Genomic DNA, 27,418 nt, shown 5'->3' with positions numbered 1-27,418 from the left:
TGGACCAATGCTCAGAGTTGGCACAAGGCAGCAGGCTTCCTACATTCCAGTGACAGTTGTCCCTTCAAAGCACCTGTGTCTTGACAACACTGTTTAAAACATCTTTAACTTTAATTCTGAGGGCCTCCCCAGACTGCTCTTTCATTGTGGGCGTTTGCAGCTGCACGTCGTGGATGCAGTAATAGGACATTTTTCGCAGCAAACTGCAGGACAGGCGCCGATTGCAGCTGAAACAGTATAACCTCCCTGATAGCATTGTGAGCGTGAATCGTCATGGATGCACAATAAAAAGGACGTCTGGAGGGGGCCCTAAATGCCCCTAGGAAGCAGCGGCTGTGGCGCCTCGATTTCTGTTCCTCTCTTGTGGTGTCTGTGTGAGCCCCCCCCTTTTCCGTGCCCCCGCCTGCCTTTGTGTTGCACCCTTTGGTTGACCATTATCGCTCCCCTCACCTCCATATTTTTCTCCCTTCTCCTCCTCGTTGTAAACTTGCGGCAGGGTCTCCTGGGCGAGCTCATTCTCTTGCAGCAGCAAATCCAGCAGCACGAAGAGGAGGAGGCGCGCAGAGCCACTGACCCATTGGCCCCAGGCTCCTCCCAGCAGAAGCGAAAGGTGATGACTGAAAGGCACCCCCCCTCCCCAAAAACCGGTTCTAATCTAATCCAATCCATCCCCATCGGACGCTGTGATTTGATACCAGCCAATGAATCCTTGATTCGACTCTGGTTGTGGGCCCTGGCAGTGATCTTGCAGCAGTTCCTTGTCTGTGAAAGTTTTCTCATCGCACTGTCTTTCAGCATGGTGATTTCTGGGGTTTTAATGCTGTGATCAAAACTGATGTTCGTCGTGGGAAAGATTTGCACTTAATTTTGTTTCTGGAACCCCACTAACTTGTTCTACTAACTTTTAACTGAATATTCATAGCCTCATAGAGCTGAAAGGGACGCAGAGGGTCATCTAGCCCAATCTTGGGGAATGATTAAAAAAAATATCAGATTTTTTTATTTTAATCAGATTTTTAAAATAAGATGCTTTTGGAGGAAAAACCTTTCTAAAGATAGTTTTCTACTTAAGTTACATTATAGTCCAAAGGCTATTCATTAGGAAATAAGGATTTGTTTCAAGTTTTTCGTGTGTGCTAAAGCTCAGTCTAAGTTGTGTGTTCTTTTAATTGTTTAACCATATCAGTTAACAAATATGGATACATATGCTATAATGTTATTGTTTTAGTTAAATAAATTGTTAAAATTGTTATTGAAAGGATTAATTTTCTCCTTCCAGTAACGTACAGCAGAAAGTTGTCCAAATATAAACAGTTAACTTATTAAACCTCACAGTAATTTAATAATTATCTGTCTATGTCTTTCTAATAGTATAATCAAATCAGTACCTTTTGATATAATTGTAGAAACTACTCTGAAAATTTATTATTCCAGAAATGAAACCTTCATCTGGTTGTAAATATTAAGATTATACCAGCGAGAATGAGTCTGTAAAAAAATGATATAAATCAAGTCTTACTGACTAGTGATTTAAATCATGATTTAAATCAAATCCACCCTGCTTGTTCAGTGCAGGAATCCCAGCCACAGCACCCCTGGCAGAGGGAGGGCCACCCATTGTCAAATGGCTCTATCAAGGGAGACAATCCCTGCCTGTCTCTCTCTTTCTGAATCCCCAGCACTGGAAACAAAGGGGAGGGTGGATGCCTTTATGAGCTCCCTGGAAGCACCTGGTTGGCCCCTGCTGGAAGTAAGAGAGACCCTTTTTGGTCCGATCCAGAACAGCTCTCCTCCTCGCACTCTTTTTGGTCATAATTTTGAATAGGGAAATTGCTTAGGGCAGCTTTTAAGTAGGGGCTGCGATGGGCTGGCTGGTTCATATGACCAATGTGGGACATAACTCCTCTGCTTGTGGGCGAGTGGACAGAGAGAGCCATTCATGCTATGGACTGCAAATTGGAGCAATGGGCCCGTGAAACAGAGCCCATGATAGACACAACACACAGGTATTATGACTTTTCCCTGGAGCCCCCTTGGATGCTATTTGTGAGTGGGGACCAAATCCTGTGAAGTCGAGGAGCAGCTGTAGAAATGGGGAACTGCCAGAAGCAGAAATGTCTTCAGAAACCAGGAGCGCCTAGGCTTGCTTGCTTTTGGATCAGTGCCTCAGAAGCCTGCTTCTTCCATGCTGCCATATAGTGGCGTCTGCTCAGGCTTTCCCTTGGCTTCTGTGCAGGGAGAGAGTGCTGCCCTTTTCGCTCGACTGTTGGAAACAGCTTTGCATGTCCCGCTGTGTGTACAAAGCTTGCTCTGGCTTCAGCACGGAGAAACATTCTCCGTTGCGCAGAGGTCTGCGTGTGCCAGAGTGCCCTGCAGAGCCGTGGATTGTGGCCAGCCTGCCCATGGTGTTGGCAGGAGCTACTGAAAATGTGACAGCAGCCACAAGGCACAAAGCACGTGTCCTGCACAAGCAGCGATGGAACGAGCAGGATCTTGCAATTGGCCCCTGTGCTGTGTGCCGTTCCTGCTCTTTGCTCCTGGGGCCCCCAGACGCCTCCGCTTCCCTCCCCAGCCTTTGCTATTTAGATAATAGATGACACGTCGGATGGGCGTGTCAGTGGCTGCTTCTTTCCTTGCTTTCATAAAGGACGATCAACTGCCTCCATCCTGAGAATCTAAAAACGTGCATCACCGGCCTCCCTGGGGCGTGTGTGCCTGCTTCTTTTATCACCTGCAGCGTTTGGCAAATAAGTTAGAATGGGAGGATTCCAGCTCCTTCTCTCAGAAGTTGTCAAACAAAAGTCAGGTCCCTTCATGTAACACACACACACACACAAAGCGAAAGCTCCAGGGTCACAATAAAAGGCAGTGTGAGCCCACCTCTGCTTTGTGTTCAGATTCCAAAGGGAAAAGGAGCTCCCCCCAAAAGAAAAGATCATTCATGCACAGAGGTGTGCCCATGTATGTGTGCATGAGAGAGAGATTATATGAGAGCAAATTAAACATGCAAGTTTTCACTAGGCAATTAGTTTTCTCATGCACCTAACAAGCACAGTTCTTGAAGCAGGGAATTCACCCATTCTGGGTTTGTTTGAGTGGGCTCAGTCAAGCCTATAGTTGCCAGTGGAAGCTGTTATGTTTTTTGTTTCTTCTTGGTCATTAAAACCGGACCTTTTACATGCTCAAAGCGTATTATAAGTTGCTTCCTGTTTCAAAGGAGGGCTTCTGGCTGCCCCTTGGGAGAGCGGCCAGCCCTAGAGGCCTGCTGGCAAGTGTTGGCCTTCTTTGAGATGAGTGGCTGGGCCTCCAGCCCATCTGCAGGGAAGCGTGTCGCTAGCCATGTCCAGCATCCCTTGGTGGGAGCCAGAGCCACTCACATCAGTGTCCTTTCTCTGTCCTCCTGTGCTGGGTGGCAGCTGGGATGTTTCAAATCAGGCACTTTCCCATCTTGAGTGTCCTCCGGCTTCTCCTGGACAGCAAAGTTGTTTGTGGCCTAGACTGCCATTTATGGAGCCAGAGCAAAAACAGGACTTCCTTTTTTGATATAAAAACCAGCTCTTTGTATATGTGGAGCAGAACAGAAGGCTTTGCCACACTGGAACAGTTCACTGCAAGACCCAGTTGACCCTGGGGCGTTAGTGGGCTGTGAAGTACATGGAGCAAAGCCTGGCAGCTAAACGAGGGCTCATTCCCAAACTCCTGGGTCTTTACTTATCCTGGCACATGCCTCCCACCGCTGGGCATCAGCGCACATACGAGACCCGCCAAGTTCCAAGGGGCTTCAGCAAATAACCCTTGCTCTTGGGGGCATCTAGAATGACGATTTAACGAAGACTACACATGAGGCTGCCTTGCCAAGTAACGTTATGGGGTTGTAAGGTGATAGTCAGAAGTGTTGACTTTTCTTTTTAAAGGGGTGAGTGAGTGTACCAGCCATTATCTCAAGTTACTTGAATTAAAGAGATGCTTCTCCCCTCTCCCACGCCTGAGTCTCTTTCTCTGTCGCTTTGACAAAGAAAGCTTGATTGGAGGTTCTTTTTTTTTTTGTCTTCTGAACATAAAATAATCCCAAGACATTTATGCTTGTGACTCTTGCAGGTTTCTGACAAAGAAAAGGTAGATCAGCTGCAAGAAGAACTCCTGCGCACTCAGGTAGGGTGGCCTGGCCGGTCTTACAGCCACAATTCACACGAGGCAAAGGAATTGGGTCTGACTCGCTGCAAATTCATTAACTTCCAGAGCTTTGATGTCGACCAGGCCCCATATTGAAGGGCGGGGGCGGGGCTATACTATTTAAAAGCGAAACAAAAGCAAACAAAAGGTGAACAGCGCAACTCTGTGGGTGGCCGATCACAGCCACCTGTTTGTGTCATTCATGGGGATGCAACCTGAGAGAAGAGACGTTTCAGATGCCAAATGATGTTGTGCAAGTGTGCAAATTCCATTATTCAAGTTAAAAAGACCTTCCCAAATCTTTTCATTTTTTTCCCCATTTGGTTCTATCAGCCTCTTACATCACTGCCCAATTTTCTGCTGAATTCAGTCAGAATCCTTCCTTAAGTGACTGTGCTTATGATTTCAGCCAAGGATGCCACGCTTTCTGTTGAATTTCATCAGTCAATTCAAATTTGTTCTATTACATTTCATTAGGTCAGAGTCCATTAGGCAATTCATTTATTTATGATGGTGGCGATGTAACTATGCTGCTAGGGCAGATTTGGTTCAGGAGAGCCGGGCCCTGTTAGCACTGAGTCTCCTTTCTTTGCCTTCATGCTCCCCTCTTACCCTGACCCCCTACCCCCCCCCCAGTTTTCAAAGTTTCATTGTTGTTTTGCAGTTGAAATATCAACGGATGCTTGAGCGTTTAGAGAAGGAGAACAAAGAGCTCAGGAAGATTGTCTTGCAGAAAGATGACAAAGGCATCCACCAGAGGAAGCTGAAGGTATCCCCCCCACCCCCCGAATGCAAAACTTGCACAAAACTTCCCCAGTTTCCCCAGTGCCAGGCCTTCTCTTCCATCTTTGCTCATCTGTGCTTGCCCCTTTCAGCAGTAGTTTTGGTTAATAAAAAAATTAAGCCATTTCCTTGAGTGATTGGTGCTTCTTCTGAAGGGAAAGGCCAGTTTGCATTCTGTGATCCTATCCTGATGTCCTATCCTGGTTCCCGTGTGAGACACAGCCTGATCTGCCATTATTGGTCTCGTAGATTAAGCTGCAGAGATAGGAGAGCAAACAGACACTTGGTTTTCGGTGCTGCCAGAAGTCTTTCTGATGCTTCGGGCACAGTTCAAATTAGCTTTCTTTCTTTCATTCTCTGGTTCTTTCTTAGAAATCTTTGATTGACATGTATTCTGAAGTCCTGGATACTCTGTCGGATTACGATGCCAGCTATAATACCCATGATCATTTACCTCGGGTAAGTGAGCGATCAGCGTTCAGTCATTTCACATTTGCAGTAAAGACTGGCATAGCTTAATGCCCTCCAGTTCAACCACATGTGGTGGTGTTTTTTAACAGTAGATAGGCAACGTTTTGCTTGATTTGGGGACATCTTAAGTAAAAAGTAACTAGTTTCTACGTTTTCTTTAAATAAATACAATGGGATCTTCTGAATTTATCTTCTGAAAAGCTTTCCCCCAACTACAACAACAACAACAATAATAAATTTTATTTAAACCCTGCCCTCCCCGGCCAGAGCTGGGCTCAGGGCGGCTAACACCAATAAAATCACAGTAAAAACATAATAGGGGGGGAAGAGAGGGGCGAACCCCAACTTAAAATACAGGTTAAAATGCAATTTAAAATGCAGCCTCATTTTAAAGTAGCTGATAAAACAAGACCATAAGGGGAGGGAAACATAAGGGTCAGACCGAGTCCAAACCAAAGGCCAGGAGGAACAACTCTGTCTTGCAGGCCCTGTGGAAAGATGTCAAGTCCTGCAGGGCCCTAGTCTCTTGGGACAGAGCGTTCCACCAAGTTGGGGCCAGTACTGAAAAGGCCCTGGCCCTAGTTGAGACCAATCTCACCCCCTTGAGGCTTGGGACCTCCAAAGTGTTGTTATTTGTGGACCTTAAGGTCCTCCGCGGGGCAGACCAGGAGAGGTGGTCCCGTAGGTACAGAACAACTAAGGAAGCCAATTCCTGATATATAATCTGGAGTAGCCTGGTAAAAAGTGCGCTTTGTCACGGGTCGAGGGTGGCTGGCGCATGAGTTTCGGTTAACAGCTGGTGATTCGAATGTTTCCCTTCAAGGTTGTAGTGGTTGGAGATCAGAGCGCTGGAAAAACCAGTGTGCTGGAGATGATTGCTCAAGCCCGGATCTTCCCTCGAGGCTCTGGGGAAATGATGACTCGTTCGCCCGTTAAGGTGAGAACACTGAATTTAGCAAGTGTTGGAGGCACAAAAGGCATCCGTCACCCTCCTTGTGTGGCTGTCGTGAAACTTGCTCCAAGGGTTTTTGCTTTAATTGCTGCCTGCTGCTGTTTCTCCCCTCGGTCCACTAGGTCACCCTCAGTGAAGGTCCCCACCACGTGGCCATGTTCAAGGACAGCTCTCGAGAGTTTGATCTGACCAAGGAGGAGGATGTAAGTTGGAAGAAAGAACTTTTTGCAGCCGTGGAAATGGTTTGCATTGTACACCTGATCACTTTCATTGGGGGCAAGACAGACGTGTGTCTTGAACATTCCTTTCCCTGTTAAAATGAAGAAAATAGAACTGGACACCCGTTGAAACGGTGCTGTGCCTGGTTTCTTTCTTTCTTTCTTTTATAGATTTTTATCTATAAATTTTTATAGATTTTTATCTATAATTTTTATAGATTTTTATCTATAATTTTTTATAGATTTTTATCTATAAATTTTCTATAGATTTTTCCACAATGATAACACAAACCACAAAGCAGAATGATACACATAAACAGAAAGAAAGAAGGGGGGTCGGAAGGAACAATAAACAGATAAACAATAACATCAAACTTAATTTTTCACAAATCCAACCTTTTAAACATCTTGGTTGACTTCCTCAAGTCCCTCCCTTCTGAGTTTCCTTGTAGTTTAAAGTAACAGCTTTCCAATATCATTATTAAACTAAAACAATTTCCAATTATAGTCCATCTCATTCACTTTTCTTAACATTCTAAATCCCATTTATTTAATTATAATTTAGTTTAATCCTAGGCCTATTTGTTTCTTTCAAGTAATTTCTAATTTTTTATATTACGACATTTATTCAAATAGTCCTTAAATTTCCTCGCTGTGCCTGGTTTCTGGTTGTGACCTCTGATTGTGCTTCAACAGCTGGCAGCCTTGCGGAATGAGATTGAGATCAGGATGAGGAAGAGCGTGAGTGACGGCTGCACCGTCAGCACTGAGGTGAGGCCTGGCTGCTGACTTCTTTCCACTGGTCCCAGAGCTCCCTTGGGTCCCCATCCAGCAATTGCTGAGCATTGTTTTCTGCGTAGTATTTTTCCTTAAAAGGAGGCTCCCTGACGTGGAAATCGCTCTTCCTTGTTTCCTTCTGCAGACCATCTCCCTCAGCGTTAAGGGTCCTGGCCTGCAAAGGATGGTGCTGGTGGATTTGCCGGGCGTCATTAGCGTGAGTAGACAATGCTTCTCCTCCTCTGCTCCTCCCCTTTCCTTTGAGATGGGCTGCAGTGGACTTTTCCCAGGCTCCTGGGTCCACCTGGGACTTCAGACGGGGGCTTCTCAGTGGTGGCACCTTCACTTTGGAATCGCCCACCTGACAACGTGGTTAACTGAATTTTGGTGCAGAGTGAACATGTCTTTACAGGAAGGTTGGTGGGAGGTGGAATTTTTTGCAATTCTTTTTGCGTTTAGTTTTGATATGATTTGTTTTATCATCCATACACTCCTTTCCCAGCCTTATTACTAATTGTGATTTAATAATAATAATAATAATAATAATAATAATAATAATAATAATAATAATAATAATAATAATAATAATAATAACAACTATTTGTAGTAGTAATGATAATAATAAGTTTATTAAAAAAAATCCTTCCAGTAGCACCTTAAAGACCAACTAAGTTAGTTCTTGGTATGAGCTTTCGTGTGCATGCACACTTCTTCAGATACATGCAGTGTGCATGCACACGAAAGCTCATACCAAGAACTAACTTAGTTGGTTTTTAAGGTGCTACTGGAAGGAATTTTTTTATTTTGACTATGGCAGACTAACACGGCTACCTATCTACTACAATAAGTTTATTATTTATTTTATTTTATTTTATTTTATTTATAACCCGCCCATCTGGCTGAGTTTCCCCAGCCACTCTGGGCAGCTTCCAGCAGAATATTAAAATACAATGATTCATCAAATATTGAAAGCTTCCCTAATCAGGGCTGCCTTCAAACGTCTTCTAAAAGTCATGTAGTTGTTTCTTTCCTTGACATCTGATGGGAGGGCATTCTACAGGACGGGCGCCACCACTGAGAAGGCCCTCTGCCTGGTTCCCTGTAACTTTGCTTCTCGCGGTGAAGGAACCGCCAGAAGGCCCTCAGAGCTGGACCTCAGTGTCCGGGCAGAACGATGGGGGTGGAGACACTCCTTCAGGTATACAGGACCGAGGCTGTTTAGGGCATTAAAAGTCAGCACCAGCACTTTGAATTGTGCTTGGAAACGTCCTGGGAGCCAATGCAGGTCTCTCAGGACCAGTGTTATATGGTCTCGGCGGCCTCTCCCAGTCACCAGTCTAGCTGCTGCATTTTGGATTAGTTGCAGTTTCTGGGTCACCTTCTAGTTGCAGAAGTCCAAGCAGAAGGTAACTAGAGCATGCACCACTCTAGTGAGACATTCTGCGGGCAGGGAGGGTCTCAGCCTGCGTGCCAGATGGAGCTGGGAGACAGCTGTCCTGGACACGGAAAAACTATAGATGTGTTCTTCCACTATCATCAGCTGCCTGGTTGCCCCCAATTTCTCCTAATAACCACAGGGAGGTGGGAAAATGCTTGGCTCATATTTATAGATAACACTTTCTCTATCGCATACATATCATAATGTTAGGGCCGCTCTTATGGTCTTACCGCCTTCAAGAACTTGAGAGCAGTTCTTGAAATCAGCTGCCGAGAGATGCTGTTGAACCTACTTCCAAGGATAGCTTTTTTTAAAAAGCTGGGCATGCACCTGCCAGGGATATCTGACCCATCTGCTTCCTCCCAGTTCTTTGACACCACCTGTTGCTCTTTTCCTGCCCTTCCTGATCTCTTTCCCCAGACGGTGACGTCAGGGATGGCCCCAGACACAAAGGAGACGATCTTCAGCATCAGCAAAGCCTACATGCAGAATCCCAACGCCATCATCCTTTGCATTCAAGGTAAAGGAGGAGGTCGGAGAGCAACTGGAATGTCCTTGTGTCTTGGCTAATAAATCCCTGCAACGTCACCAGTCATTCCCTCTGGTTCTTGGGAGACTTGTTTGTGAGCACAGACCACGCCTGCTCCTTCTTTGGGGTTGTGGAGGGCAGGGCAGGGCAGAGGGATGGAATTAGCTGGCCGCCTCTTCTTTTTTCTGGCTTTGGGACTCTGTTAATCAGTTGTGCTTTCTGGGGCCCCAGGTTGAGCCACTGGGCATGTTCTGGGTTTAGCTCTTACCTTCAAATGAGTTTCGATTCAGGTGGTAGACGTGTTGGTCTGACGCAGTCGAAATAAATTAAAAAAATTAAAAATTGTCCAGTAGCACCTTAGAGACCAACAAAGTTTGTAAACCTGTTGACGACTGTTAAAGACTGTTTACAGGTTTACCATACCCATTGAGCCTATCACCCATCTCCTACTACCGTTCTGAGACCCCACCCTCCCACTATATACAGTCATAAAAGGTAAAGGGTAAAGGGACCCCTGACCATTAGGTCCAGTTGCGGATGACTCTGGGGTTGCGGCGCTTTATTGGCCAAGGGAGCCGGTGTACAGCTTCCGGGTCATGTGGCCAGCATGACTAAGCCGCTTCTGGCGAACCAGAGCAGCGCACGGAAACGCCGTTTACCTTCCTGCCGGAGCGGTACCTATTTATCTACTTGCACTTTGATGTGCTTTTGAACTGCTAGGTTGGCAGGAGCAGGGACCGAGCAACGGGAGCTCACCCCGTTACGGGGATTCAAACCGCTGACCTTCTGATTGGCAAGTCCTAGCTCTGTGGTTTAACCCACAGCACCACCCGCGTCCCTCATATACAGTCATACCGTGGGTTAAAGTTCCTTCAGATTGAGCGTTTTCGGGTTGCGCTCCGCGGCAACCTGGAAGTAATGGAACGCATTATTTCCAGGTTTCGCCGCTCGTGCATGTGCAGACGCTCAAAATGATGTCATGCACAGAAGTAGCAAAATGCGGCACGCGCAGACGTGGGTTGCATTCACTTCTGGATGTAAACAGGGCTCCAGAACGGATCCTGTTTGCATCCAGAGGTACCACTGTATAAGGGTCTTCGGTTTCAGTGTATCTGAGAAGTGTGCATGCACACAAAAGCTTATTCCCAGAACAAACTTAGTTGGTCTCTAAGGTGCTACTGGACAATTTTTTTATTTATTTCGACTTCAAATGAGTTGTTCAGCTCCTGCTTTGTTGCTGAAAGCGCTTTGCATGTTCTGCGAGGTTATGGCCAATCTGCTTCGTTTCCAGATGGGTCTGTGGACGCCGAGCGCAGCATCGTCACCGACTTGGTCAGCCAAATGGACCCTCAGGGCAAGAGGACAATCTTTGTTCTGACAAAAGTGGACCTCGCCGAGAAAAACGTGGCCAGTCCAAGCAGGGTGAGCAAGAGGAGGGTGTGGAGGAATGATTTTGTCCAGCAGATGCTGACGGGGCCTCCGGGCAGGGCAAGAAGAGAAACGTCTGCTGGAAGATCCCAAAGGAACTTCTTATTTTGACAACTTGATTCCCAGAGCTGTTGGGAGTCATTAAATGGCTTCTGTTCTCAAAGGTGTCAGGTTTGCTCTGCAGACACTGCGTGACTCTGCTTTTTGTTTCCGGATTGATTTGATTGATCGAAAATATTTATAGAAAGGGACTCCAAGGGTCATCTAGTCAAAACTTCTGCAAAGCAGGAATCACAGCTAAACAACCCGTGAGAGATGGCCTTCCAGCCTCTGTTGAAAAGAGTCCACCACCTTCTGAGGGAGTCCGTTCCACTGTTGAGCAGCTCTTAATGTCAGGAAGTTCTTCTTAATGATTAGGCGGCATCTCCTCTCTAGTCATGTTATAATTCTTAATACTTAGAATTCCTATGTGGTTTACATAAAATCATATGAAATTACAATTTAAAGTTACTTCTACATCAGACATAAAATGCATCACCGCAGTGATGCAGGAGCCAGAAGGGGCCCCTGTAGACAGGTGAGTCTCTGGGAGGTGCTTAAAATCCACTCCACTTGCTTCTGAATGGGCTGAGCATGGGGGGGCAGCCCCAGAGGGTTGGGGCCACAACTGAGAAGGCCAAGGGTTTTGTCCAGGCTTTTCTCTGACTGCGGCACCAGGAAAGCATGCTTTCTGAAGTCAGCAAACTTTTATGGGCTCCCCCAACCCCCCAGGAGTGTGTATGTGGAACTGTTTCTTTTTCTTTGATAAAAACAGTTATAGCTTATGGGAAAAGTTGCTACCTGGGAGGTAGCCCAATATTTAAACGTTCCCAGGTTTTTGTATGTGTAAGAGTGTTATAATTGCTCCTTTTACAAAAGAGTCTACTCCTTATTTTTAAAGCACTCTGCAGATAGTTAAAGCATGCATCAGCGCTGGGCTGTTGCAGAGGGTTTTTAAAGCCCCAGAACTTGATTCAGGACTGGCTTTCATGGCTTTTGTCAGGCAAAGACACGCCCCCCCCCCCCGACCGCTGTTTCCTATTTTGTATCTTCTTTCACTGTTGAGTAAAGGAAAGCTGAGAACTCCTACGAGATCAGCTTTGCTGCTTTCCCATTTTCACAGATCCAGCAGATAATTGAAGGCAAGCTCTTCCCAATGAAGGCTCTTGGGTATTTTGCAGTCGTCACGGGAAAAGGTAATCCCAGCTTTGCACTGGGCCAGCGGGTGGAGGCCCAGCGCGTATCCTGGACGGTGCTGAGTGCTTTTTTCTCTCTCTCCCTCCCTCTCCCTCTCCCCCGGCTCCCCAACCCGGCTGCCTCTAGGAAATAGCTGCGAAAGTATTGAATCTATTAAAGAGTACGAAGAGGAATTTTTCCAAAACTCCAAACTACTCAAGTATGCCAATATTCGTTCTTGTTTTTGAAGTGCCTCTTGCTGGTTTTAGTGCCAGTGGGCAGTGCGGGCTTTAGGGGGTGGGGTGTCTGAAACATGGGCTGACATGGTTTGTCAAAAAGCAAAGTGTGATCGCCTGAGGGGTTGCTTTGAACGGGCCATCCTGAAAGACTCTCCGACTCCACATGACTTCCCTGATGAGCTTGTGGAAGCTTTCGTCACCAAAATGGGGGCCTTTCAGCCCTCAGAAATGTCACGTGTGGGCTTAATCCTGTGCGAGAGCCCAGTGGAAATGCCTCGGGAATAATCCAGAAACTCCCAACCTCTGATCTGGAGAAATGCAGAGGTTGTGTGCAACATTCCCGGAGGGATTTGGACCTGAAGAGAATTCATAGGAAAACCTAACACGGTTGTATCCAAGCAGTGGCTTTGTGTTAATGGAAAACACTTTGTGTCTCGGAAAGCTGCCCCCTGGGGTTCAGGGACTCTTGGTAACAGTGTGGGATAAAGTGCAGAGAACTTCAGTAGGTAGGAAAGATCAGCAGAAATCGGCGCACTGGGGCTTTGCATGAGCACAAATGATTTCCATTAATGCAAAGCTACCACTGGATACAACCGCAGATGAATGGACTCTCTCTTCCTTTAACGTCCAGCCCTGGGCCGGGTCCTTCTGTGTCTGCTCCCTAGTCCTTAGGCCGTGTGCTTTAGGGCTGGAGCTTCATTCTGGCTGAGAAGTTGCATCCTGCCACAGGACAGGAGCACAGAATGTGCTTCTACGCTCTGCCCGTCTTTCCGTTACTTCTGGGCAGGCTTCTCAGATTCACACCCTGTGGTCAGCAGCCCTCCTTTCTCTGAGCCCCAGTTTGAAGCTAATGGGGGGACATGGGGTAGGCATCATCCCCAGCTTTGCACAGTGAAACTGGGGAACTATATGCCCCTTCTCCACGTTGGGGAAACAGCAGGAGCCGCCCATTTGTGGATCCCTGTTTCTGATGTCTCACAAGGTCCTCCTTCCTAAATGAAATTATACAGTCTCTTGGCTCCAGAGGAAAACCATAGAATTGCAGAATAAAAAAATTCCTTCCAGTAGCACCTTAAAGACCAACTAAGTTAGTTCTTTGTATGAGCTTTCGTGTGCATGCACACGAAAGCTCATACCAAGAACTAACTTAGTTGGTCTTTAAGGTGCTACTGGAAGGAATTTTTTTATTTTGACTATGGCAGACCAACACGGCTACCTATCTACTAATAGAATTGCAGAGTTGGACACCCAGGATACCTAGTCCATGGGTAGGCAACCTAAGGCCCGAGGGCTGGATCTGGCCCAATCGCCTTCTCAATCCAGCCCGCGGACGGTCTGGGAATCAGCGTGTTTTTACATGAGTAGAATGTGTCCTTTTATTTAAAATGCATCTCTGGGTTATTTGTGGGGCATAGGAATTGTTCAGTCCCCCCCCAAAAAAAATATAGTCCGGCCCCCCCACAAGGTCTGAGGGACAGTGGACCGGCCCCCTGCTGAAAAAGTTTGCTGACCCCTGACCTAGTCGAACCCCCTTCAATGTAGGAATCACAACTACTACTACTACTACGAGGAGTAATAATAATAATAATAATAATAATAATAATAACAACGATAATAATAAATTTATTATACACCATCCATCTGGCTGGGTTTCCCCAGCCACTCTGGGCGTCTCCCAACAGAATAATAATAATAAGCAATAAAACCTCAAACATTTGTGAAATGGGACTGTCTACTCTGGTGTATTTTGAGGTGTGGACTACAATGTGATTCCCCCCGCCCCAGCACCACTACCAGTTTCCCCCCTTTCCCCTGTATTTGCTTCTTTAAGTTTTTTGTTGGAGAAGGAGTTCTCTCGCTTGCAAATCCGCCCAGCGTTTGTGTCTCTGTCGTGTCCTTGGCAGGAACTGCATGCTGAAGGCCCACCAGGTGACCACACGGAACCTCAGCCTGGCCGTGTCGGACTGTTTTTGGAAAATGGTGCGAGAGTCTGTGGAGCAGCAGGCGGACGCTTTCAAAGGTAACGGTTGCACTGGCAGATCTGTAGGAAGCCTTGGACTGAGGAGTCCCTCTCTTCTCAGGAGCCGGGCCTGTCCTGGTGTCTGATTCCCCTGGATATGGGGAGTATTTCTGGGCCCACCCCAGGATTCTTGCTGGAAACAGCTTTCTGGACTTATCCAAAAAAGTTGGAAGGTTAGTCTGTTGTTGTTTTAACTTTTTGAAAGTTTTGAACGGTGGTCATTTTTCCTTACTGACAATTTTATTGTTTTACCGATTTTGTAAACTGCTTTGAAGTTTGTGTGCAAATTGTATGCAATCAATAGAAATCTGTGCGCTGCAAACGTTTTAAGCTGTGCAGCGGTTTGTGAGTGACACACCATTGACGGACAGGATCCACGTGTCGGAATACGCTTGCCTCTCTGTACGAAGGCAAAACGTGTGCAGGGGGGTTGGAATGGACGTCTTTCCCAACCTGGTTCTTTAGCATGCCATGTGCATTTTTTGGCATGGGTGTTGTTTCTGCATCCAGGGAGGAAAGGCATTGCCTAGAGCCCCACATAAGAAGAGGATGGGTGGAAACTGACTTTCCAGCCCCCTTCTTTCCCTGGCAGCCCCCCCCCCAGGCTCGCTTGAGGGGGAGGCATGAAAATGGTGTGGAGGCACCTTCCGTATGCGTGGCTCCAGGCACAGAAAGCCCCCCCCCCCGCCAATTTCCACGATTGATGCAGCTCATTCAGTCGGGTCCCCAGGGGCAGGAGTCGGCTGCTGCCCCCTCACTTTAGAGGGTGAATCTCTGGCTCCAGATAGACTAGCCACGGATTTGACCTCCCTTCCCCTTAATTTCTCCCCATAGCAACCCGCTTTAATCTGGAGACTGAGTGGAAGAATAACTACCCCCGCTTGCGAGAACTTGACCGGGTAAGTCCAGACAGAGGGGGCCTTGATCTCCATCCTCTTTTTGGGAGATGTGAGAGGGTCGGCCTGTGTTTTACCCGGGCTGGGAGCCCCGTCCTGCTGGCACTGCTGCTGCAGTTACGGAGTAGCTTCCTCAGGGAGACCTGTTGATCAGTATCACTGCGTAGCTTTTTGTGCTTTTGTCCTGGGCGCACATGGGCTGGGGGGGGGCAGGAGGGAGGGGGGAGGACTGGACCTGGGAGGGGAATCAGGGCGTCTTGAGCAGCTCAATGAAAATCAGAACTGCTGCTTGAGGGGTCTCTGTGTTTGAAGGGGGCCACTCAAGGGCCCCCAGTTAATTTCATTGAAGGAGCGGCCTGTCGTTTGCCCATCCTTGAGCTTGATAGCCCCAGGGCTCTGAATCCGCACAGCATGTCCATGTACGTTCATCCGTCTGACTTATCGCAAGCGTCTCAGTGACTACAAACGCTTCTCATTTCTCTGTCTAGAATGAACTGTTTGAAAAAGCAAAGAACGAAATCCTCGATGAAGTCATAAGCTTGAGCCAGGTGACACCAAAACACTGGTACAGTAATTAGCTGGAGATTTTTACTTTGCTTCTTCATTCTGTGCTGGCTTTTCGGTTTATAGAGCAGGTTCTGCGAAGATTATAATAGGCTGCCCTGTGTTCTCCGTGATCCTGTGATGATGCCATATATCTCAGAAAAGCCCATCTGGGATCCATCCACTCCTTTCTCCCTATGAAACGTTTATTGGTTCTGCGTGTCTGACTTTGGCAACCCCTGGCCATGCTGGGGGAGGACTGGCAAGTTTGCCGCTCTCTTAAGAGAAATCCTAGCGTCTGCTGTTGACTGTTCTTTGTCCATGAGTTATAGAAGCCAGCAGAGAGGGGAGAGTCTTTTCTAAATTTAGGCAAGAGCAACTCTTTGCAGAAGGCCGTAAATACTCTGCTCTTTACTTAAATGAAAACAAAAAGGAAAGAAAAAAAGGAAAGAGAGAGAGTCTGCGCCCTGAAAAGTTGGACTTTATGAAAGGCATGGGAAGCTGTGTCTGTGTGCATCTTCTGCCCAGTTTGGCTCCCTTTGCCAACCTTTAGGGCAAAGACCAATGGCTGCAGGGCTATGTGTGCATGTGCAGCCCCTCCAGCAATTTCACAAGGAGGTGCTGCTGGAGCACTGGCCCAGTCCTCTTTTGCAGCCTTCAGGGCTGGGGACCGCCAGGAAGTTGACCCTCTTGGATCCCGTTTTAGCAACACAGTGTTTTCTCGCTGGAGACTCTTTTCTCCCAGGCAGGCAGTTCCTTGTGGAGCGTTTTGCACAGAGCCTTTTAGATCCTCTCCTTCCAGGTCAGGCCAGGAGACTTTGATGGATGAACTGAAACGTGTCGCATTCCGGGAACAGTGTTCGCTGAACGGATTAATTTGCTTTGGGCCAGAACTTGACGTAAACCATCATTTGGCCAAACACAATAGTAGTCCATGCTTTTAGAGGGTTTTTTTTTCTTTTTCTTTAAATTCTTCAGTTCCTTTTAAGTTCTCATAAATAACTCTTACAAGGTTTGAAAACCTGGCTGCCTGCTCTACTGTTAAAGAGCAGAGCAAGTCTGAACCCATCTGGGCTCACTTGGCAATTTTGAGCTTACCACAAAAGGGAGACGCTCTCCGTAGCAATCAAGCAAAGGCTGGAGCTTAGCTGGCCTTACTAAGAAGCAGCTGAAGGAGCAAAAAGGGTTTCCAGTGATCCTGCTTGATGATCCTCACAATCACAGGAGAGGAGTGCAAGGATCTGCTGCTGCTTGCCTTGAGAAGCAAGCTGTAGTCAAGCTGGTTTTCAGCAGGCTACGCTCTCATCCATTTGCTCCATGCAGTATAGTACGGTGGCGTCTCATGTGAGGGTGCTGTAGGTTATGAGAAAGCTAGAGCAATAATCCGCCAACGAATTTGGGATGTGGAACTGCAATGTCACGTGTGTGAGATGAATAAAAGATAATGGGAGAGGGTTTACCTCAGCAATATATCTGTCAAAATTACAAATACCTAAATACAGACGGTCGTTTACCCTCGCTAGATTCAACGTGCTTCCATCTGCCTTATTGCAGGGCAGATTCGAGGGTAAACTATACGCGGAACGAGTCTGCCCCTGCGGCTTGATGGAGGTAGAAACTGTCTCTCATGTCTTGTTATGCCGTTGTTTCTACAGGGATATACATCCGGTACTTATCATCCCTGCTATACAAAAATCTCCAAATGCGTCTGAACTTCAGTGTCTAAAATCCCTGGTAGAGAACAAGGATCCAGAGATCAAGCTAAGGGTGGCCAAATTCTGTGCAACTGCCATAAAACTTAGGGAACAAGCTGTGCTACCGTAATGACTAAGGCCTTAAATGACAATTTTAGGTTATATTTTAGTGATTAAGATTTAACATATATTTTTAACTGCCACTATATCTGTATTGCTCCTATTATACCCAATTGAAATTCAAATGTATCCTTATCGTGTTTTATGACTTCCCTGATATTGTATGTGAACTGGAACTGGTCTGTGACCGAAATTAATCAATTCAATTCAATTCATGTAAGGGTTCAGTTCCAAGGGTTGTGTGCAGTGCTTTTTTTCTGGTTGGTACGCAGTACCAACACCTCTTTTTCTAGATGTACCGGCACATTTTTGTCTACTGGTTGTGCGTATAGACAAAAATGCCCATACTCAGACCCCCTGGAACCGAATTCCCACTTGCAGAGCAATTTAAAAAACACTCAGCCACATATATACAGTCATACCTCATGTTACATTTGCTTCATGTTACGTTCTTTCAGGTTGCATCCCACAGCAACCTGGAAGTACCGGAAAGGGTTACTTCCATGTTTCGCTGCTCGTGCATGCGCAGAAGCGCAAAATGACATCATGTGCATGCACAGAAGCGGCAAATCGCAACCCTCGCATGCGCAGACGCGCCACTGCGGGTTGCGCTCTTTTCATGTTGTGAATGGGCCTCTGGAACGGATCCCGTTTGCAACCAGAGGTACCATTGTTCTAGAACCAAATGAACACAGAAAAGCAAAACCATGGACCTCAGCACTGAGCGAGTCCAGAACTGCTTAAAACTGAAAGGTCACAGCCTCTCCCACTACCTGCTGGTCTCTCTTGTGGGGCTTGGGGAGGAGGGCGTCTCTCCTGGGGAACAAACCTCTTTTTGCCACTGAGTCTCTCTCTGGGCCACCTGTGGGGATGCAAAGTGACCTCTGGTTGTCCCTCCCCCCTTTAGGGAAGAGATCCTTCAGAAGACCTTGTGGGACAGGGTCTCGACGCACGTGATAGAAAACATCTACCTCCCGGCAGCACAAACCACAAACTCTGGCACCTTCAACACCACAGTGGACATCAAGCTGAAGCAGTGGACAGACAAACAGCTGCCCAACAAGGCCGTGGAGGTGAGACCGTTTGGGGTTGACCTGCGCTAGCGGAGGGGTGAATCTCAGCTGAATCTCCTTCTCTGTCCCTGCAAAGGGACAGACGAAATGGCACACGGAACAAGCCTGCTCTTTGCCTCTCCTCCCCCCCCCCGCCAATTCTCATCGACCAGGCTTCCTCAACCTCGGACCTCCTGACGTTTTGAGACTACAACTCCCATCATCCCTGACCACTGGTCCTGCTAGCTAGGGATCATGGGAGTTGTAGGCCAAAAACATCTGCAGGGCCGAGGTTGAGGAAGCCTGTCTGCCATAGATTCATTTTAGGGTTATGCAAAGGATTGCCCGCAGTGGCAAGTGAGTGAAGGCTAGGCATGTCCTTGGAGCAGATCCAGAGGTGCACGCCTCTTTGCAGAGCTCCGCAGCTGGTCAGCTCAAGTCCCTTGGGAAATCCATTCTCCCTTTTTGAGAGAAAGTGTGTGGATGCCCAGGCCGCTTTCCTGGAGCCCTGCAGTCTCAATGAGCCCCGTGTGGCTGAAGGTGTCTTCTTGACACCCCCATGTCCTGCTTGCGGGATTCCCACTGTGGACATTGGGTTGGCCATTGCAGGGGAAGGATGCTCGTCTGATTTAGCAGGGCTCTTCTGGTGTCCTTGCCACCCACACCTCAGTTCTGTGCCATCCCCAGTTGTGGTCCTTCAAAGTGCCTCTTCCACCCACTCTACTCCTCAGCCAGCCCCACAGGCTGCCCCCTCCCTTCTTCCCACATGCCTCTGGCATCTCTGCCCACCTCACCTCTCTTCCTGCATAACAACCCTCTCTGCACAGCCCTGGAAACAGCCCCTTCTCATATGCTGTCTGGTGTCTCCTCTGCGCCCCACCCACCCTCTCCAGTTCAACCTTTCACTTCCCTCACGGAAGTGGCTCTGTCGGTTATCATTCCATGTTGGGCATCTTCAGTGTCAGGGCACAGGCGGTCGTCCCGTGTCCCCCCCCCCCGCCGCCCCCCTGTTATTGCACAAGGCATGTGAGTTGATGTGCTTGATGTGAGTCGGTTCCCACATCTCGTGTTAGATCTGCTTCCCTCTGCTGGACTCAGCGCTTGTCTGAGCCCAGTCTGGTGCCTCCAGCGTTGAGCCGCTTCTCAAGGCCGGACTCTGTTTCCCCATCTGCAGGTTGCCTGGGAGACCCTCCAGGAGGAGTTTGCTCGCTTCATGACGGAAGAGAAGGGCAAAGAGCACGACGACATCTTTGACAAACTGAAGCAAGCCGTGAAGGATGAGAGCATCAAGCGCCACAAGTGGAACGAGAGAGCAGAAGACAGCTTGGTGGGGCCTTAATCCTTTCCCTTAATATATTTCCGTGGCTTAGAAGAAACGAATCCCTCTCTTTCGACAAGGCTTTGTGTGTGCTTTTCTGGTTTTAACATGTTGTTTCTTTATGTGCGGACGAAGGAATCGCCAGAGCCTTTCTTTGGTTGGTGGGGCTTCCAGTGGTGGCGTTGGCATCACTGCTTAGAAATTTGTTCATTGACTTGATTAATTGGATCTATATCGTTACCTGGATAGACATGTGAAGGCCAGGGTGAAAAACAGAAATTGGATGAATACCCAGAAAAAGTGGAAAGAGGAGGAAATGTTTTTTCCTTTATTGTTGTTGTCATTTCTTGGCCTTCACATCTCTACAGTGGTACCTCTAGTTGCGGGCTTAATCCATTTTGGGGTGCCATTCGCACCCTGAAAAGTCCGCAACTAGAGCGCCTCTTCTGTGCATGTGCATGGCTCAATCAAGCGCTTCTGCGTTCATAAGCTGAAAGTCTGTAACGAGAGCGGAACGCAACACGAGGTATGACTGTATACCCAAAATGCTACAGTGATGCTCAGCCAAACGTTTGAATGTCTTTTGGGGGGTATTCAGTCTGACTAAGGCAACAAATGTGTAACTGGGGCTGGGGGCACGCAGGCCACCCCTCAACTCCTGATCTTCATGCGGAAGCTGTAAGCATAGAGGTGTTCTCCCTCTTACACGTGTTTTGCCCTCATGGGGTCAAACGAAACACCTGAAGAAGGCTGAATCCATTTCGCAGTCCATCATAACTCCAAGCTTGTCCTTCCCAGAAAGAGAGGGATCTGAAATCAGATCCCAGGGACTCCCTTTTCCCTGCTCTGCTGCCACTTGCAGTGAGCTCACTTGAGCTGGCCTGGAGCGTGTCGGCTCTTCCAGCAGCTTTGCTTGGAGAATTCTTGAGGAACAAGCTTCTGAATTATCTGGCGCTTTTGCTGCGCATCTGGAAGTTGGGTTGCTTTAAGGGGGAGAAAGAGCAGAGCCCGTTTGGGGCCCTGACGGCTGCCCTGTGCTTTGGCAGAGAGTGATCCAGCACAACGCCCTGGAGGACCGCTCCATCTCGGACAAGCAGCAGTGGGACGCAGCGATTCAGTTCATGGAGGAGACCCTGCACAGTCGCCTGAAAGACAGTGAGTGCCCCCCTCTCCCCCTTGGCTGCCTTTCTCGGGAGCTGAGCTTTTGCCACCGGACGCTACCATTAAATCCTCCTGGTCGCCCCTTGGTCAGGGCGCTGTTGTCTCTTCCGTCCTGACCTGTCCTCCTCCTCCTGCAGCTGCTTCCCCCCTTTGCAGGCAGTCCAGAATGCTGCTTATTAAATCAGTGGTTGCTCGCCATCAGAGGGAGAGAGAGAAAATCACAGTGTGGTGTTGTGTACTCAATGTTGTGCTCTTTGTGTTCTTGTCCAGCTGAATCAGTCATTGAAGACATGGTGGGCCCAGACTGGAAGAAAAGGTGGCTCTACTGGGTGGGGCGCACCAAAGAACAGGTAAAAACTGCCCAGGTATTGCCCTGGGATTCTCTGGCCCAGCTGCAATATATATATATATATATATATATATATATATATATATATATATATATATATATATATATGCTTTCGTAGCAGGAATGCAGGTTTTGGTGTCTTCGGGTGTCTTCCCGTGTAAGAGTTGGGGTGTCTAGGCGACGTTTCGACGAGGTCTCACTCGTCATCTTCAGGCTGGTGCTTTCGGCTTCTTGTTACTAGAACAGAGCTCTGTTCTAGTAACAAGAAGCCGAAAGCACCAGCCTGAAGATGACGAGTGAGACCTCGTCGAAACGTCGCCTAGACACCCCAACTCTTACACGGGAAGACACCCGAAGACACCAAAACCTGCATATATATATATATATATATATATATATATATATATATATATATATATATGTCTGTAATAATGTTAGCTGAAATGAAGAAGCCTGATCAAAACATGGGAGGAGAGCACACTTGCTGTGTGCCCAGATCAAGGTGCTTTTCCGGAAAACCCGAGTGACCCCAAGGCCACACCTTGTCTCGTGTTGCAGTTGCACAAGGGCAGCCGGTGGCTATTTGTGCTAATTTCCCCCAAGATAGAAATATGTATTCCCTGCATGTGGAGTCCTGGTGCCATTGAAGCATCATAGTAACCAAATTGGGGGAGGGGGCCCTTAGACGAAGAGGCCCTAAAGTCATCCCCCCCCCTTGATTATACAATCAACCTATTTCATTATTTTATTATTTCCTTACAGTATTTCTATACCCTCTCTAGGGAAGGGCTCCTGGTGGCAGCCCCCCCGAGACTGACTAAAGTTAAGGCTTCCATTTTTCCAGAAGCCTTTGGAGGCCCTCGTATTGGACCAGCTTATTGGGTTGGGGGGGTGAGTCAGGAGAGAAGCTGGAAACATTCTGTCCCTGCTTTTGTGCTTATAACTTTGCTCAGCTTTTGTGCCTTGGCTAGGTGTTATCTTTTGGGAGACTTAAACATGCAAGGTGCAGAATCTTGCTTTCATTCCCCCCCACTCTGCTTAGGGCAAGAGTGAGACTTTAAAATAAAAAAAGCAATGGCATTTATTTTGTTTTAAGACCATCCGCAATGAAACGAAAAACGAGCTTGAGAAGATGATAAAATGCAACGAAGAGCATCCGGCTTACCTTGCAAACGACGAGGTCACAACCGTCCGGAAGAACCTGGAGGCCCGCGGGGTGGCCGTGGACCCCTGCCTGGTAAGAAGCTCTGCCAGCTCCTCTCAGTTCCAGTAATGGGGAAAGGCTGGGCTCTGAATATGGAAACCATCATCGGCTGCGAACAGTCCCAGCAAGGCCCGTTGTGAATGCTTGCTGTTCTGCCAAAGTGGCTGGTTGCTTTTCGGGAAGTTAAGCTCCAAGACATTCTTGGGGATGTCAAAGTATGTGTGGAGGTGTGTTTGATGGTCGTAATAAGGGGAAAGGCTTAGCAGAAATGCCATGTCTTCCTTCCTTCCTTCCCTTTCTCCCTCCCTCTCTCTGAGTGAGACGTTGGCGTCAAAAGCTGGCTGTGTGTTTTCTTGGGCTACTCTTAGGGAGTGCAGTTCATAGCATGTTGGCTTTGGCCATGGGGGATTCAAATTCTCTACCCAAGATTTCCCACTTACTTCCACATTTCGGTAAGTAGCTTGAGCAAGGAACAGAGAAGTCTGACCACCCAGCTCAGTGTTGTCTGGGCTGACTGTCAGTGACCCTCCAGTATTTTGGACAGGTGTCTGTCCTAGCCCTGTCTGGAGAGGCTGCCAGGGACTGGCCTTAGTCCTGCATGCCAAGTAACTGCTGCATCCCTGAGCTGTAACCCTTTCCTAAATTCCCAGACTTGTTGTGAGGATGCAATTAGCGGAAGACTGTGTTTGAGGGGGGGAAGCTGAATCCTGCTAGATCAGGGGGCGGCAAGGTTTACCTCACCTGGGCCGGTTCACTCCTGCGGAGATCACTCCGGGGACCGGATCACATCTGCGCAGACATGATTTTCGGTGTCTGTGTAGACGCGATTTCCGGCGCTGTGGAAGCGCTTCCGTGCTCCGCATTGTGCCGGTTTAGCGCAGCACGCAGGGACTCGCCAAGCGGGTGGCTCTGTTTGGGGGCAGTTTGGAGGCCATTTAAACGACCCCCGTGGGCCCACAGGCCACAGGTTGCTGACCACTGTGCTAGATGCTGCTTCAGCCGTGATTCAGGAGAGCACGTTTCTTCCGTGCTCTCCGTTTGCAGGAGCACTTTCCCCCTAGGGAATAGGCGGCTGCTGGACAGGTTTCAGTAAAAACGACAACCCCAAAACAGACCTGGTGCTTTTCCTCCTCCCTTCTCGGGAGGTGGTCTCCATGTGAGCCAGCAGAGCCCCTTCTGCTGACAGCCCAGCCTCTCAGCTGCTTGCAAAGGCTGTGCTTTCTTCTGAGCGCCGCACAACATCTGCCGGCCGGCACGTGCTCCGGGGCCGTCTGGATTTGGGCCAACGATAACCAGATGTTCCTCTCTCCCTTTGGTCCCAGATTAAAGACACCTGGCACCAGGTTTACAGGCGGCATTTCTTGAAGAAGGCCCTGGGCCACTGCAACCTCTGCCGGAGAGGCTTTTATTACTACCAGAGGCATTTTGTGGACTCTGAGGTAAGTGGAAGAACTTGCAGGTTACGAGCACTTAGGGAACAGCCGCCGCCCTCCCCTGATGTCTGGCCAGGAAAGGCGAGGGGTCTCACTCAGCCCCCCGCCCTCCCCCAGTCCCTCTCTTTCTCTGAATGATCTTTTTGGGACATTCCACTAGGTGGTAGTCTTGGGATGAGCATCTGGTCCCTGCGTCTCTCACTCTTCCGTGGGGCTGCCCCTCTTGAGTTCCTGGGACTCACAACAAAGAGGGCTGGCTCTTTAGCTGGGATTGAGTGCCCGCCTTGCCCCCCACATGTGAGTCCTCTGCAGCGGTAGAAAGGCCGAGAAGCCCCCAGGGCCGAGCCTTGCTGTGTGGGCCACGCAGTTCTTCCAAGAAGAAGATGGAAGACTTCAAGGGTTGAACTCTAAAAGTATTTTGCACGCCAGAGAAGAAGTGGCTGGAGTTCTTGCAGACACTTGGCATTTTCCTTTCTGCTGCTCTTTTGCCCTTGCCCGTCTTCACGGCACCTCTGGTTCTGATTCAGTGTGTGCCCTCCCACGGTTTCCACAACTCCCTTGTGAACTTGTAGAGTTGAAAGATGCCCCCAAAGGTCGTCACACCCGGCCCCCAGCCCCCTGCAATGCAGGAATCGCAGGTGAAGGATCGCTGACAGATGGCCACCCTTGATGGTCTAGCAGGGTGAAGCAGGACATTTTGATGCCAGTTTGTGGTGTTAGATAGGATCCTGCGTTCCACTGGCTGTGAGCAAGGCACTCGCTGAGGCTGCTTACAAACACCACAGCTCTTTCCTCTTTTCCTACTGAAAATCAATGGGGCCTTGCTAAATATTACCAGGCTTGAGGTCTCCACCAGCAGAAGCTTAGCTGCTTGCGTAGGTGAGGAGCATGAGGGTTAGGGTCCCCTTGCAGGGCAGCCCCTGGGCCATGAGAAGCCCTCTGCCCTGGGAGATGCAGGGAGATGATGCCCCTCTGTGCCTTTTGGGTGCCCCTTTTAATGCTTAATGGGTGCGCTGTGGTTTAAACCACTGAGCCTCTTGGGCTTGCCAATCGGAAGGTCGGCGGTTCAAATCCCTGTGACGGGGTGAGCTCCCGTTGCTCAGTCCCTGCTCCTGCCAACCTAGCAGTTCAAAAGCACACCCAAAAAAGTGCACGTAGATAAATAGGTACCACTCCGGCGGGAAGGTAAATGGCGTTTCCGTGCATTGCTCTAGTTCGCCAGGCATAAAGTGAGATGACCTGGAAAAACTGTCTGTGGACAAACGCCAGCTCCCTCGGCCTGTAAAGCAAGATGTGCGCCACAACCCCAGAGTTGTCTGCGACTGGACTTAACTGTCAGGGGTCCTTTACCTTTTTTAAATGCTTCACAGCTAAGCTGCTCTTCCTTGAATAACCAGTGCTTGTTTCCCTGTTACCAAGCTTTCAGTGTCCTTTATCTTCTATTGGATTTGCTTGTTCATATTTTATTTAAAAAAGCATTTATATGCCACTTTTCTTTTTAAAAAGCTGTCTATACAGCTTCAGATTCTGAAAATGCATTTGAAAAGCCATTCCATTGTAGCACCGTAAAAGAGTGATACGTCTTACACTGACAGCATCACTGATCAGTTGCTGTGTATTGTTTCTGGGATGACTGCCTAAGGATTGTTTTCGGATGCTTTAGGTGGTCTTGCAATAAGCACGGAAAGGTTTGAGCATGTAGTAAGCACGGAAAGGAACCCAGCCAGCATTGCTGGCTGCTTCTGGGCCAAATTGCAGGGGCTGGTTTTTGCCTATCAAGCCATTTTTTGGCTTGGGTTGAGAAGAAATGATGAATGAAGCCACAGGAGATGCCATGTGGCCTAGTGGGTTCTTTACTGCTTCCCTGATGCTCCCTTGTTCCTCGCTGTGTGGTTCCAGCTCGAGTGCAACGATGTGGTCCTATTCTGGCGGATTCAGCGGATGCTGGGCATCACGGCCAACACCTTGAGGCAGCAGCTGACCAACACGGAAGGTGAGAGGCCTGCGGAGGCGGCCCTGCTGGGCTGCAAGCTCTTCCTTGGTGTGGTGGGAGGCTGGCTTGATGCTGGCAGTTCCACTGGCCTCCTGGACTCCGGCTGGGCAGGCAGTTTTGGCCCTCTCCAAAGCCTCCTTTTCCTCCCCATCGACGTTTTTTGTTTCGGGAAGTTTTTAAAGTTTGATGTTGTTGTTGTTGTTTTCCTGTGCATTTTTGTTGGGAGGTGCCCAGAGTGGCACGTGTAACCTAGTCAGATGGGTAGGATTTAAGAAATGTCATTATTGTTATTATTATCATCCTTATCATTATAAAAACAAGCGTAAGGTTTGTCAATACAGTCAAACTGGATGGGATCACGATGGAGAATGAAAGTAAGCAGTGGGGGAAATTATATCGGGTCCTCCATACATAGGAACCTTTACGAACTTAATCCGTTCCGGAAATCTTTTCTTAAACCAAAGTGTTCTTAAACCAAAGCGTTCTTAAACCAGGGCGTGCTTTCCCATAGCAGCGGGGGACTCAATTTACAAATGGAACACACTCAACAGGAAGCGGAACATGTTCTGCTCCCAAGGCAAAGTTCACAAACCAGAACACCTACTTCCAGGTTTGCAGCGTTCTTAATCCAAGTTGTTCATAAACTAAGCTGTTCTTAAACCAAGGTACCAGTGTATATTACTTAAATGAATCACATTTTTTTGGAAGCTGTATTGAAAAACAAAAGCATAGTCACTAAGGAGCTGAAAAGGCACGTGACTCAAAAACTATATTTTTCCTAAGTCCATTGATTCCCACAGAAGAGATTGGTGCAGTTGTTCATTACTGACGTGTAAAATGAAGTCTCCTTTTTGAGTATCCACTGTCTGTGGCTCAGCTGGTTTGGTCGAGATCAAATCCAGGAAGGCAGAAGGGGGGATGGCCCATGGCAAGCCTTGAGGGAGCGGGGACATCCTTAACCCCCGATCTCTCGGATTACTCCTGGACTCAACAGCTTGGGTATCCTTCTGGAGAGGTTGGCACTGGGGTTGGGGGGGGGGTGTGTGATGCTGTTTTTGCATTGTTCAGGCATGGCCTGTCCCTTCCAGCAGGTATTTCGCGTGAATGTAAGATTTGTACAAGTGCTCCCTCTGCTATTATCCTCACCCCAACCCCAGATGTAGAAATAGAAATGAATATATTTTAAATGCCCGTTTCCCCCCTGGCAGTGAGGCGCCTGGAGAAGAACGTGAAAGAGGTGCTGGAGGATTTTGCGGAGGACTGCGAGAAGAAGATGAAGCTGCTCACGGGGAAAAGAGTCCAGCTGGCCGAGGACCTCAGTGAGTATCTCTCTGGCCCAGGAGCTGCAGTGGAAAAGGCCCTCTCCTGCTGCAGAAGCCGGGTCCTTTGTTCTGGAAATTCTGGGTTAGAGA

At 48.3% G+C, this 27,418-nt stretch overlaps 1 protein-coding gene across 5 annotated transcripts in view; it reads left to right on the top strand.

The window, feature by feature from the left end:
- The window catches only part of OPA1 (OPA1 mitochondrial dynamin like GTPase), a 53,521-nt gene that overhangs the window by 13,853 nt on the left and 12,250 nt on the right, over positions 1-27,418 (top strand). For 3 of the 5 annotated variants that reach the window (XM_081190063.1, XM_081190061.1, XM_081190062.1), the window contains 23 exons: positions 497-610; positions 4,099-4,152; positions 4,838-4,942; positions 5,329-5,415; positions 6,251-6,364; positions 6,502-6,582; positions 7,294-7,368; positions 7,520-7,591; positions 9,233-9,332; positions 10,633-10,763; positions 11,932-12,004; positions 12,132-12,204; positions 14,128-14,243; positions 15,078-15,142; positions 15,628-15,704; positions 18,404-18,569; positions 19,723-19,875; positions 20,913-21,021; positions 21,298-21,377; positions 22,473-22,613; positions 23,903-24,019; positions 25,913-26,006; positions 27,215-27,325. In XM_081190063.1, coding sequence (XP_081046189.1) covers positions 497-610; positions 4,099-4,152; positions 4,838-4,942; positions 5,329-5,415; positions 6,251-6,364; positions 6,502-6,582; positions 7,294-7,368; positions 7,520-7,591; positions 9,233-9,332; positions 10,633-10,763; positions 11,932-12,004; positions 12,132-12,204; positions 14,128-14,243; positions 15,078-15,142; positions 15,628-15,704; positions 18,404-18,569; positions 19,723-19,875; positions 20,913-21,021; positions 21,298-21,377; positions 22,473-22,613; positions 23,903-24,019; positions 25,913-26,006; positions 27,215-27,325 — 2,308 coding nt within the window. The remainder of the gene's footprint in view (positions 1-496; positions 611-4,098; positions 4,153-4,837; positions 4,943-5,328; positions 5,416-6,250; positions 6,365-6,501; positions 6,583-7,293; positions 7,369-7,519; positions 7,592-9,232; positions 9,333-10,632; positions 10,764-11,931; positions 12,005-12,131; positions 12,205-14,127; positions 14,244-15,077; positions 15,143-15,627; positions 15,705-18,403; positions 18,570-19,722; positions 19,876-20,912; positions 21,022-21,297; positions 21,378-22,472; positions 22,614-23,902; positions 24,020-25,912; positions 26,007-27,214; positions 27,326-27,418) is intronic. The other 2 variants (XM_081190065.1, XM_081190064.1) reach the window with 1 other exon arrangement.

The sequence above is a fragment of the Podarcis bocagei genome (assembly GCF_964188305.1).
Source record: "Podarcis bocagei genome assembly, chromosome: 4".
Classification (NCBI taxonomy): Eukaryota; Metazoa; Chordata; class Lepidosauria; order Squamata; family Lacertidae; genus Podarcis; species Podarcis bocagei.
The sequence above is the reverse complement of the archived record's forward strand: the minus strand, read 5'-3'. Positions and strand labels throughout refer to the sequence as shown.